Source organism: Echinops telfairi, unplaced genomic scaffold (genome assembly GCF_000313985.2).
Source record: "Echinops telfairi isolate 266 unplaced genomic scaffold, ASM31398v2 ScPeMD7_7420;HRSCAF=8458, whole genome shotgun sequence".
NCBI classification, from domain to species: Eukaryota; Metazoa; Chordata; class Mammalia; order Afrosoricida; family Tenrecidae; genus Echinops; species Echinops telfairi.
The window spans coordinates 20,309,409-20,323,078 of NW_022111320.1; the positions used below are offsets into that span (position 1 = coordinate 20,309,409).

General features: G+C 52.9%; 1 protein-coding gene across 1 annotated transcript in view; it reads right to left on the reverse strand.

Annotated features, from left to right (window-relative positions):
* The window catches only part of ITGA9 (integrin subunit alpha 9), a 313,829-nt gene that overhangs the window by 286,880 nt on the left and 13,279 nt on the right, over positions 1-13,670 (reverse strand). The window contains exons 5-7 of the mRNA XM_030887657.2: positions 12,849-12,939; positions 9,836-9,881; positions 1,739-1,893 (exon numbers count right to left, since the gene is read on the reverse strand). Coding sequence (XP_030743517.2) covers positions 1,739-1,893; positions 9,836-9,881; positions 12,849-12,939 — 292 coding nt within the window. The remainder of the gene's footprint in view (positions 1-1,738; positions 1,894-9,835; positions 9,882-12,848; positions 12,940-13,670) is intronic.

Consider the following 13,670-nt stretch of genomic DNA (forward strand, 5'->3'; position numbering starts at 1 on the left):
CATGTGCCTCAAGACACAAAGAACAGAAACTCTCCATCTCCCAGGAGATGCTCTGCAGGGGCAGGGATGGACACCATGGGCCTAGGCCTGGGCCTGGGGGCATGCGATACATCGTTGTTACATGAACACCTGCTGGAACACGAGCTTGCTTGCGGTGATTTAAAGTTCTAGAACAGTGCGGCAACTTTTTATGTGCCCCAGAATTAATCTGCAATTCTGTCATTCTTTTTAAATGGTTTTTTTTGTCTTTTTTAATGCAGTCCAACTACATCATGAGTTAAACCTAGACAGGGCACATGCCCTCTAATTAGTTGGCCAATACATGAGTCTCAGGACTACCTGAAAGGTTTGTTTTTTTTTCTAGAAACTACTGTCTTAGACAATTAAAGGGAGGTTGACTAGCTGTTGGAAATCAAAAACGAAGTCCAATGAGACCAACAGCTTCACCGGTAGCTGTGTAACCTTGGTCATATTTCCTTTTACTCACTGGGCTGTGCACAAACATTTTGCTAATCCTCCCTCACTAAGAGATTCCAAAGACGATGGCATGTTTACATTGAATCTTACATTCTAAGTGCATCTTAAAAGCACTCTATGTAAATCAGTACAAGATTGCATTGGTGATCTTATTCAATTCCTGTGGAGGTAGATAGACCAACCCTGGCACAGCCTGGAGGGATTAGCAGATTTTTAAATATGGTAGAAGCCCTAAGAGACAGCTGTGGACTGACCTGGCATGTGTGAGTGTACTGCATTTTAGGGCCTCTTGCGTTTAAATAGGTGCACCAATCTCAGGGGTAACAGGATCGTGTTAGGATATAGATTCTGCCTCAGCAGGTCTGAGCCGGCCCCCAGGAGTCTACATGTTTAACAAACTCCCAGGTGATGCCGATACTGCTGGTCCAGGACCACAAAAGAAGTCACTCAGGGTATTAAAAAGGCTTTAAAAAGTTAGGGTGGCCAAACTCCATTTTGGTAGTGGTGATGTGTTTTCCTGAAATTCTACTCTCTATTATTACATCAGTCTTTCAAGTGAAAACAAAGCCGCTCTTACAATGTACAACTGCCCCGGACTCATTTCTGTGGGGTCCTCACATGCTCTGCACTCTGATCAAATCACGAGCCTGTCTGGTTCCGGGGGCTTCCTCCAGGCTCTGGAGCTGGGCTAGTGAGGCAGCCTTTCTGACCCAGGGAAGCAGCAGGGAAGGTTCCCTGCACTGGGGCAATGCCTGCCTCTTGTCAAAGGTCGGAGGCTGCCAAACCAGCTGGGTCTTTTGAAAACCCAGTCACCAGCTCACCATCCATCCTTGGACTCCGTCCGACTTCACAGCACAGGGCGCGTCCGCCCCCCTGACATTCGGCTGACACTGAAAGCTCAAGAGGAGACGCCCAAGTCCCGTGGCTTCTCACTGCGTGGACTGTTCCACAAGGCAGCAGCGAGGTGTCAGTGCGGCCTCTAGACAGCTGAGGAAAGGCTGTTTGGATCCTACCCTGTGAGCATTGAGTTGGTGGTTATGTTAAATTGGGAACACATGAATCAGTCAGAAGCGAGAAGGTTAGGGGGCCTGCAGAGGCCATGAGACACCCAGAGAGGCCTACAAAACCAGCCCAGGCGCACAACAGGAGGGGCCTTCAGAAACCCCCGGGGGCCCGCCGCCCACCCTGCCTCAGCCAGCAGCATCCTAATGCTGCTCCTGCTCAGACGGGCATCCCGAGCCCTGGCTCCGAGGTGCGTTACCGATTTCTCCCGGAACGTGCTTGCCGTGGAAGCGGAAGCAGGCAGTGACGTTCAGGCAGTTCACCGGCTGCAGCCCGTCCTGACACTGAGGGGCCGTGATGTTGATGGAGGCCGGAAGGAAGATGGAGACGTCCACGGTAATGACGGGCCTCGCCCTGTGAGTCGAGAGAAGAAGGGGGGTTAGCTGTGCTGAGGGGCGGCTTGCGGAACCAAACACAGACTTCAAGGGCAGGATCCTTGCCGAGAGCCCCGCAGCCACACAGGAAGGCCTGAACCTTTACCAGAAACGGGTTGATGTGCCCCGTGCATACTTCTCCTGGTTTTGGAAGTAGCCTGTTTCCTACAAAATGAACATGCAACTTCACAAGCATAAAGCCAAAGTCAGTTGTTAATAAAAGCCCACCTGGCTGTAGCCATAAATGAACCACCAGATGTTGGGGGGTTGTTTAAAATTTCACCCCATTAAGTTCCCAGTTCCATTTTATTAGGAAGATGTGAGTATGCTTAACAAAAATTTCTACAGCACGATTCCAGAAAGAGATGCCTGTTCAGAAAAGCGCCAACACATGGGTTGCCATTGTAAGCGATTCCAGAAAGAGATGCCCGTTCAGAGAAGCGCCAATGCATGGATTGGCGTTGTAACCATGAACCGCCAAGTCCCAGGTCTGTGGAAGGGGTCCAATGCCTCCCGTCACGTACTGCTAACAATTTCCCTGGTCTTTCTCCAGGAGAACTTGATCCATAGCACTGAAGCAAAGCTGCCAGTCCTGAAACCCACTTAGGGTTTCCAGGGACTCATTCTTTTTCAAAAGTCGACTGCTAGCCTTTCCTTCCTTCCTTCCTTCCTTCCATAGCACCTCTGGGTGGACCCCCATTGCCACCCTGTGAGTTAGCGGCTGAGTGCATTAACCACTGGTTTGAACTGCCCGGATGCTCTTAGGTAATGGAGTCCCCACTGATCACATCAGAGCATTTCACAGCTGAAGAAATCAACTCTCCCCGCCACCCAGCCTTAGTACTAAATGAACCCCAATGCAGAGCCACACACTTGTCCCCGACATGGGCCACCTCCCCAGGCAGGGTGTGCTGGACAGGCACCATGAAGACCAGAGCTTGGCAGGGGCTGCCCCAAGGCATCCGACACAAGGGGACAGAGAATAGCCCCACTTTGCTCCCACTGCAAACACCTGCTCGGGCAAGTTTCACCTAAGCTGCGACTGGACCTGCTCCCCCTACCCCTGCCCTCACAAAGAGATCCTTTCACCTCTAAGGGCCCCTGGCCTTCACACCCCTGAGGGGACATAATGAGATTAAGGGGCATTAGCAGCCTGAGCACAATGACCTCTCTGTGTGCGCCGTTCCCACAAAGAGCAGCCTCAGGGGTGACAGGACAGGGCAGATGGGAATGACAATGGACAGCCAGGGAAGAGGGCAGGGAGGAAACCCTTGGTGAGAAGGAAATGAGGGGACAGTCCACACAGATGGGGCTAGGTGAGGTCACCACTCCGGCCCCTGCTGGGGCCATGGATCCTGGAGCGACTGTGGAAAGTAGGCAGGAGCCTGGGCGTCTCCCGGCAAGCCCAGCTGTGCACCCAGTGGAAGCCGGACAGTGGTGCCTGAAAGAAGTCCAACATCCTGGTTGGTCTTGACCAGCGCTTCTGAACCTGTGGATCACGACCCCTTTGGGGGGGTCAAACCTTTCACAGGGGTCGCCCAATTCATAACAGTAGCAAAACGATAGTAGTGAAGTAGCAACAAAAATAATTTTATGGTTGGGGGGTCACCACAACGTAAACTGTATTAAAGAATCGCGGCCTTAGGAAGGTTGAGAACCACTGTTCTTGAAACACTCTCTTTGGATTCACTCTTCGAGAAGAGGGAATAACTGAGGCAGTGGATGGTCTGCCCCCAGTCAATGCAGGGGTGAGACCCTTGAGTGCGCCTCTCCAGCGCGCCTGCCCCCACACAGTCCACCGTTGGATCGCCTCTCTCTCCGGTGACCAGCAGGGAACTCACACCTCTGACCACACTCGCTGAAACCCGCTGCCACCGAGAGTCCATTCCAACGCGTGGTTTCTGAGACTGGGCATCTTTATTTTACAACCTCTTCCTTCTCTCTTGGAGTCTCTGATGGGCTTGAACTGCTGACCTTGCATGCTGAACAGTCAACGCTGAACTCACAGTGCGACAGAGCTCCCTACACCTATGAAGGTGAACAGCAACGGTCAGCTTCCAAACCTGCCCTGCCAGCCGGCAGTCCCCTCGGAGCTGGGACCAGGGCGCATTTATACTGACGTTCCCAGGATAGTTTCTTCCTGTTTTCTCGCTGCCACACAGTCGATGCTGACACACGGAGACCCTACAGGACAGGGCAGAACTGCCCCTGTGGGTTTCTGAGACCGTAACTCTTCACGGGAACAGAGAGCCCCATCTTTCTCCCACAGAGTGGCTGGTGGTTTCAAACTGCCAACCTTGGGGATCGATGCCCAGCGTGTTACCAGTAGATGGTCAAGATCCTAGCTAAAGCGGTGCTTTCCAGCGCAGACCTGAAGACTGAGCCCCAGAGAAGCACCTAACTGTCTCACACAGGCTTAGATACCAAGCAGTTGGCCTCTGATTCATCCACGCCACCCCCACCCCCCACTACCTTCACCCTAAGAGAGCCCCAGCCTGCCCAGTCCCTGGCCTGCTGAGAAGACATGTCCATCCCATCACGTCACCTCAGGGGCCACCTCACTGGGGAGGACCCCCAGTTTCTCCCTCAAAAGAAGGCCGTGCAGAAGATGGAGTGAGCGGCAAACAGGCAGGCAGTCCCGACCAAATGACCCCCGTGAAGGTTGTTAAAATAGAACCCTTTGAAATGGCCAACAGGGCCCCTCACAGCCATTGCTCGCTCTGACATCCGCCACATCAGTGCCCTCAAACCCATCTCTTCAACACCGAGTGTTGTTCTTGGCCGGGGAAAGCCCAGAAATCTCTCACCGGCCTTTCTCATCACTTCCTTTGACCTCCAAAGGCAGAGCATCAGGCACCCATCACCTAACACAGGACGGCCCTCCCTCCTGAGCTCAGAGCTTGGCTGAGACAAGCACACTTCCTGTGGGCAGGGCTGGGGCCGGCCGCACTCCTGCGTGTCACACGGCCCCACATGTACCTGCCAAAGGGCGCCCAAGGACAGGACAGACCGGGAGTGCTTTTAAAGCTTGTTTGAAAAAAAGCCGGTGGCTGGCCTACTTCTTTCTGATGGCTCTGGAGCCTTGAAAACCCTGGCATCGTGCTTCCAGGTGGGTTATACAACATGCCAGCAGCACTCGGACATGCTGTTTCTCTAGTCACGTTGGCCACCTGCAAGGTGGGTGCTGCCTGCAGGCCGGAGACACAAAGAAAGAAGAAAAGAGGCTGTTGAACCACCTCCGGGGTCACCGACTGCCAGGGAGCCAATTCACGTCTGTATCACTGAAAGCTGCTCTCGGTTCTGTAAGATTGTCTCTCAGCGGCAGCCCCGAAAACCTTCCTAACCTGCACATTCACTCGGGGCTCGCTTCCTTGCGACACTTAGGAATAAGTACAGAGGGGACAGGTGGGTGTGCATGTGTGTGTCTCCTCACCTTCTCTCACCTGATCCCACCCAAACCCCGAGATAAGGCAGACAAGAACTAACCTGCCTCGCCGCTGTGGGGTGGCAGGGAGCTCAATCAGCGGAAGGCTAGCGGGCTGCAGCCTGTTGACTGATGTCACTCAGCGTCCACCTGCCTCACCCGGCAGATCTGGCCTGGCATCCTTCCCTGGTTCCTCCATGCCCCCTCCCCGAAACCGCCCCTCCACCTCCAACCCCCACTCTCCCAGAGTCCCAAGCCCTCCTGGGAGGGTTCAGATGTGGTCACCCTCAGCTTCACCCCTCATCCACATTCCAGCCTAAGCCTCGCCCTGACCGCCTTCCTGCCCCTTGAGATGGGGCTCGGGAGAGAAGGCCCCTTCCACACCCCTAATCTTTGCTCCAGATCCCACACATCCCACCTCCCGTACCCCACCCCCGCCATGTCTCCTCAGCTGCCCCTTCCCCTCGTCCACACTGTGGTCCCCGAGCGCTCCTCCCTGGAGCGCCTGCACTGAATCATCTGCCAGTCCCATCTGCTCCCTTGTTGCCAAGCTTCCGCCAAGGCAGTCAGGATCCACCGTCTGTTTTCTGGCTCCTCCTCTCCTCCACCACCCACAGGGCTCTGCCTCTGGCCCCATCACTTCTCCAGAGCCACCCCGGCCCAGCGACCTTCCCACCAAAGGACAAAACGCAGCCTCCACCCTGCCTGCCCCTCTCTGCTGCTTGATGCCACTGCCCTCCACCACGGGACCATGCTTTCACATCCTCGTGTCCTTCAGCACGATCTGGGGCTGCCCGCCTTGATTTCCTTATAGATCCAATTGGGGATGATATAAATGAGGATGATGACCTCTCTGGGTGGCACAGTTAAGCGCTAGCATACAGAAAGGCTGGCAGTCTGAACCCACTCAGACTGCCTGGGAAGACAAGCCAGAGATCTGCTGCGGAAAGGTCTCGGCCTAGCGAGCCCTCTGGCATCGTTCTACTCTGCACACACGGGATGCCTCCAGGAGTCGGAATCAACCCAAAGGCAACCAGTAACAAAACAAACATAAAAGCGCCTATTTGCAGAGTGGTTATGAAGATGAAGGGCTGATATCCCATCATCCTTTAGTTTTACATTCTCCCACAGGCTTTCTGAAGGCCTCTCCTAGGTTCCGTGGATGAACCAACCAACCACAGTACAGACAGCGGTACCTAGACCCTACTCAGTCATAACATCAAAGAACACAGCGGCACGGGTGAACGGAGACACAAGATAGCAAGTGAGCGGAGCCAGAAACGAGCGTGCATATTGCGCAATCCCGTCTCCATGGAGTTCTAGAACCAGCAGACCAGACCCACGGTGACCGAGACGAATTGGGCTGGCCTGCCGAAGAAGGGGCATGGTTAGACAGAGACCACAGGAAGCTTTCTAAGGTAATAAAAAAAACACACAAACATTCTTTATCTTGATGAGCAGGGCAGTTACTCCGTGACTGGTCAAAACGCATCAAACCACGCTGAAATGGGTGCATGTTGTTGTACGTAAATTATACCTGAACCCCAAAAGGGAAGGGAAAAGACAGGCAACAAAGAGTTAACATACATCGAATGCCTTACACAGGTTGTGGCACTCACTACACTGTAGTCACACTGTAATGTACTTATCTCCCCTGGCCTGAAATACGGGGCCTTGGATGAGGCAGCCTAAAGGTCGGCGGTTTGAACCCCCATAGTAAGAAGTGCAGCTTAAGAAAAGCCTGGAGATCCGTTTCCATCAAAATAACAGCCAAGAAAACTCGCAGAGGGTCTGCAGAAGCCAAATCAACTCTCTGGCACGTGATTGACTTGGGCTTGCAGGGGCTTGGGTGGAGTTGGCTAGAACAGAAACCAGGAAGGAAGCCTGTGGTACTCTCCACTGTATCCCCAAGATCTGACACCTACTGGATCTCGATGGGTAAATGTGGGTGAGTATTGGCCGAATACGTGACAGATGGGTCCCTGGGACCACACAACCGCTGCACGCTCCCCTGCTCCCGCCCCGACCAACCATGCTTCTCTGCTTTCTTGTGCGCGCACGGGCACCTGCCCAGGCTCTCCCCCACCCCTCTTCTCTCCACACCTGCTCTCCCCGACACTGTCCTCCACAGACCTCCCCGTCCCTGGTAATGTAAGGTGACCAGATTTTAACATTGGTAAAGCGTGGTACCATTAACAAAACTCGTATCCTGGTGAAATAGCCACAGGGCAGCTCCCCTCCTGCCCGGGCTGGGACCTGGGGTCGCCCATCCAGCGCTTTCACTCCCCCACGTGTTTACACTAAGGTGACCAGATGTCCCCCTTTTGGCGGGCAGTCCCTATTTTTAACCATTTTTCCCCCGCGTCCCGCGGCATTTTTAAAAAGTCCTGATTTTTGGAAAGAATGCACGACAAGCTAGGCTATACGGTTTTCGGCTGCCATGTGGCTATTTCGCCAGGATATGAGTTTTAGCAATGGTGTTCCGCTTTACCAGTGCTAAAATCTGGTCACCTTAGTTTACACTCACGCACGGGTGAGGTGAGTGGTAACAGGCTCACCTGCTCGCTGTCAGGCTGGAGGCTCGAGTACGTCCAGCGGTGCCTCAGAAGCAAGGCCTGACCATCAGGCCCAGCCACTGAAAGCCCTTCTGTGCGCAGTTCGACTCTGGCCTGGGGTGGCCACAAGCTGGACTGGTCTTGATAGCAACCAACAACCACAAGAGCCAAATTCTGGAGAAGGCTGTTCCTCGTCGGGATGGGAAGGGGGTGGGGGATGCCCCTTTGGATTGGAGCTCATTGCCCTGCCCAGTTTATAAAACACGAATCATGAGCTTCTCTATGATGGGCTTCCAGCCAAGTGCTACTCACTGGTTTAGCAGCGCCCATTCCCAACCCCCGGAAGACCAAGACTGTGTTTCCGCTCAGGAGGGATAGCGGCAAACCAGAGTGAGGTGCAAAGGGTGGTGAGTCGTCTACAATCGCAGTGTGAAGGCAGCAGCAAGGACCACCCGCTTTACCTCTGAACTGTATCCCCCTGAGCCAAGAAGGCGGACTCCCTTGAAAGCGAGGCTCTCAGGGAAGGGAGCAGGCTGGTAAGGAAAGTAAGAACCCAGGCACCCGGAGGAATAAAGGAAGGGCCCGGGGAGGCTTCACTACAGCAGTCACCTCCTGGGGGACACAGACAGCAGAACTCTGCCAGCTGCCGTTGCGAGGACACCCACTGGGGGCAGCCCTGCGGTGTCTGAGTGGAATTGGGTGCCAAGGGGCCCTCCCCTGGGTTGGCCAGAACCTCTTGCTGAGCACGAAACGGCTTGTGACACCCCCGGGGGGCAAACTTACCCCAATTTGTGTCAGAGTTGCTGAAACGGGTACTGTCCTAGACGTGTGATGTGAGTTGACTCATTCGGTTCTCAGGAGAACCAGATGAAGTTAAGAATTGTTTAACACATGAGCATCCAGAAATGGGGAACTTCTCAGAGAGCTTGCCTAGAAATGGCCCTCCGTGGCTTGAACCCAGGCCAACTGGCCCAGAGTTCCCGCTCCTCACCTCCTGGGGGTCAGTCCAGCCTCCTCGACCCCCATTCCATGTCATAGTTAGAGTTCTCTGGAAGTCCAGGCATATCCCTAGTTATTAAGCCCCCACTCATAGGGACACCCCCCGCCAAAGTGAGGCTGTGTGGCCCCAAAGTGGTGGCCCAGGAAGAAGCACTGCTGAATGAGGAGAATCTGGGGGGTGGAAGTCCATGCCTCTGGGACCACCGCTTCCAGCTCCACGCTCTGGCTGCTTCATTTCAGAACTGTCTGCCATGGGGTTATTAACAAAAGCTAAGAGCTGGCTCCAAGTGGAATTCTGCCACCTCTGACTCACACAGTTGGAAACGCTTGAAGATGGTTCTCGGAGGGCTTGGCGAGCCCCAGGGCCTTTGCAGGAGAGAGCTCGGGATGCCTGAACTTCAACAAGCCCTGCATTCACGACTATCCAGTCTGAGGGGGAATGGGCAGCCACTCTAGGTCTGTGGGGTGTGGGCTAACCACAGCGCAGGACCACCACTGGATACTGTGGGGGGGGCCGATGCACCATGAGGAGACAGGGTGTGGGGACAGGTGAAGAGCTAGGAAGTGTCTCTCTGCCCCTTTGGTGTTGTGGCCCCTACAGAGATTGCTTTGTAAAGGACATCCATGCAAGGGGCTATCCATGGACAAAGGAGCAACCTCTAGGGCTCAGACCACCCACCCACCCAGCCCCACACCCCCGGGCCCTGCCTGGAAGCCTGAGCAATGCTATCATGTCCTGCCCGTAAACCATGTGAGGCCCATCAGGTTCACCTCTGGGATCGAGGGTGGCAAACAAAACTGCGAAAATGAAAGTCACACTCCTACCTCCTGCCTGCAAGACACGGGACAGAGGGAAGAGCTGACGGATGGTGACCACCGCCCCTGGGTGTCCGCCCCTCAGCCATGAAGGGTGTACTCCCAGAAGCACAGAGGAAGCATCTCACCTGAGAAGGACCACGCTGTCCGACATGAAGGCTCCGAAAGTTACATCTGAAACAAGAAGGTCACAGCATTCAGAGACTCGCTGAAGCCTGTCTCCACCCACCCCACAGCGAGGGGCAACGCAGCAAGGGAGCCCGCCCTGCCGTCCAGAGCCTCCGACAGCCATTCTCTGGGCTATATACGACCTAAGTAACCATTAGAGCTGCGCGGTGTACGGATGGCCACCCATCAAAGTATAAAATGCACACTGGGTCTCAGTGATCGAGTGCCCCAAACAGGTTAACTTTCTCGGGAATCATTTTTATACTGACTGTGTGTTGAGGTGACCTATTGGCTTCCCTGATCAGCATTAGGCCATGGAAGCATTATTGAAATGAATTATTAAGTATTATAAAAATTAATCCTCTCAAAATTAATTTTACCCGTTTCCTTGAACTGTTCCGTGCATGTACCTGGAACTTAAGCCACACGCATGGCTCACACTGTCTTTCTCTTGGCCAGTGCGGAATGGGAGAGAGGCAAACTGGAATTGAAGGACACCTGGGAAAAGCTCAAGGGTCTGTAGAGCACCTCGCTGCTCCCCCGCTCACCCGATGCACCCTGAGAGTCACTTGGCCTCCCATAGCTTCCTTGTCTGGAAAGTGGGGATAATTATCCCCCTCAGTTTCGTCCAAGGACACTCTGGCGGTGCAATGGTTAACTAAGCATGCAGCTGCTGACTGAAAGGCCAGCGCTTTGCATTTACCACTGGGTCCTCAAGAGAAGAGCCCTGGTTGTTATCAGGGGCCATGAGTCAGTTCCAGCTCACAGGGACCCTACAGAATGAAACACGGCCTGCCCTGGGCCACGCTCACCATCACTGTCTGTGTCTGAGCCCCTTCATTGTTGGAGCTATGGTAACGATCTGTCTCCTTGGGGTCTGCCTGCTTTCCCTTGACCTTCCACTTGACCAAGCATGATGTCCCTCCCAATGACATGCCCCTTACCTATGAGTCAATAAGGAGACTAAGTCTCACTAACCTCTTCGCTAAGTAGCATCCCAGCTACATGCCATCCAGGACAGATTCGTGTGTAAAGAGAAACCCTAGGAAAAGCCCAAACATTCAAATCACTGCCGCTGAGTTGATGCCAACTCACAGCCACCCTGTAGGACAGGGTAGATCTGCCCCTGCCGGTTTCCAAGACTGTAACTCTTTATGGGAGTGGAGAGTCTTTCTCCCACTGGCTGCTGGTGGTTTGAAACTGCTGACTTTGCAGCTAGCAGCCTGACGCTAAACCACCGTGCTACAGAAAGCCCTAAGGGGCCTTCTATGACTGGGAGTCAGAACTGATTCCACAGCACAGGACAACCATCTTTTCCAAAAGCCGATATTTAAATCGGGCTACCATCCGTGAAAACGCTTGGTAAACGATCAACCAAGGGCATAAGTGTTAACTAGCACAGTAATATTTATTCCTCGATACCTTTTGTTTCAGAAGTAGTCACCGCCGAGCTGCCATAGAAATGTCTGTAAGCGCCACCCTACGGATGCTCAAACCCTTCACGCCACAAGACTCTATTGCTGCCTTCCTCCCCCACACAGCAGTCCCTCTGACAGTGCCGAGGCTCCGCTAAGCCTGCACAGAATCAAGCGTCTGAATCCACAACTAGGACTTCGCAGCCACCCAATGAGATCCCGCAGAGGAGGCCCTGATGTGCAGCTGCTAAAGCTTCTGATTGTGGATGTGCTGGTTATCTTTCAACCTTCAAACACGGACTGGGTAGTTGAATCTTTTTAACCTGACTCATTTGTGGTCCCCCTATGGACAAAGCACGGTAGGAACGACAGATATGAGCAGATCTGTCCCCGATCCACAGAGAAGCAGCCAGACTACTGAGAAGCCTGGCTGGAGGCCCACCACAGTGGGTCTCAGCCCCCTTTCCCCTCGGCTCCCCTTGTCTATAAAGGGAGACCATAGCCCCATCCGTTCCTACCTACCAACAAGATTTACTGTAAGATGTGCATTGCAGATGGAAGCAATTTGCACATATTAACGTGCTAATCCAATATAAGGTATTATTTCTTGGTGACCGTGAATGGCCCAGAACTGCCTTCTCAAACACAAAAAGACCCGTGAGGATCTCACTTGGAACTAACCCGTCAGCACAAGCCCCCTCTCCCCAGTCCTGCTCCCGGCCCTGTAAAGAGGGGATGGAAGCTCGCACCTTAACCAACGCAGACTCAGGTCCTTCCACGGCACGGCATTTGTTTTGCCCAGACCTGTCCAAGGCATTTCCCGTGGAAAGAGAGCTTGTCTCCAAAGGCAGGTTGACCTCTATTTTCCGGGAAATTGTTTCTTTTTCCGAGTTCTGTAATGCTTTGAGCTTCTCTTGAGTTCTGATCTCTGTGTCCCCACCCCACCTCTCCAGATACCTCCGGCACCAGGATGCCACTGCCACGGCAACGTGACCTAAACCGGATATGACTCCGGGTTGGAGTTTGAAATCATACATTTTTATTCAATTAGCCTGGAGGGCCACCAGGCATTAATTAACTCTGAAGACAAGCCAGCCAGCTTTGAATGGTAAGGGGCACTTGGCTTGTTTGACTGCCTGTCAGCTCTCTCTCCGCTTTCTGGGGGGAGGTGGGGTTTAGCTCCTCTTTCCCTCTCACTCCACCAGGAGTGGGAGCCTCTACGATAGTGAAACACCAAGGGAAGTGAGTTCCAAGTGCCCTGCATCTCCTTCTGAGCTGTACCTTTCAAACGGACAACACCTTTTTCTTCGTTAGAAAGAATTACTGCGGCAGAACTTTCTGTGTAGTGCCCTTCACACTAGATCATTTTAAATCCCCAGATAAACTTGCCCTGGTATTTTTCTCTTAAAACCAAATGCAGGGCAACACACTCCTATACTGGCATAGGAATTTTCCTAGGCTTAAATGGATGTAATGCTGACTGAACAAACTGGACATTGTTCTACCACCAGCATTTATCTTAGGTTATCTCGTGTTACCTTGAAGAAAAACAGCTTACCAGGGTAGCCGTTCCCATCCATATCAATGCCCCCGGATATGGACTGGCCAAACATCCGCAGAACTGGATTTATCTTCCGCCCAGACAGTTTCTGAAACAGATCACAGGGAAATTGAGTTGCCAGAAGAGGTCACAGGCACAAATAAAAACCCGTGACCCCTGTATCCCAGCTTCCCTGGGACACTTGGTATTGAAAGTACTGAAAGACAGATTTAACTCTAAATCAATAAAAGAGGGAGATCATTCTAGCAGACAGGTAAAGAGTACACACGCCTTTGTTAGTCTCCGTCTTTGCCGAGTGGTGTCATTCAGAAATTGTCCCAAGTTCTACCTAGACTCATGGGACCAAGTTTTGTCCCATGTTGAAGTTGGAGTGAACACAGCCTATCTTCGGTTTCTGGCGAAGGTTCTCTGTTTAGTCAGAGCTAACACCTGTGTCTCTGACTAGAATGCTAAGAACATATTTGCCTGATCTCGTGCAATTCCGATATTTACTACATATTTCACACACCCCTCCTAAGAAGCACTCTTGAAGGGTCTTCCCTAGATAGTCAAATAATTAACCCACCAAGCCGGAAAAGATGACCATGGGGAAACTGTCTCTCAAACAAGTCAACTAGAGGAGAATCTACAGGTTCTGAGAATTTTCTCTCTCTCTCTCTCTCTCTCTCTCTCTCTCTCTCTCACACACACTCACACTCACACACTCTTCCATCAAGTGAATTCCAAGGCGACCTCGTGTATTACGGAGTCGAACTGCTCCATAGATTTTGTTGCTGCTGTCGGGGTAGGGGGTGGATGTAGTGGTGGGTGGTGGTGGTG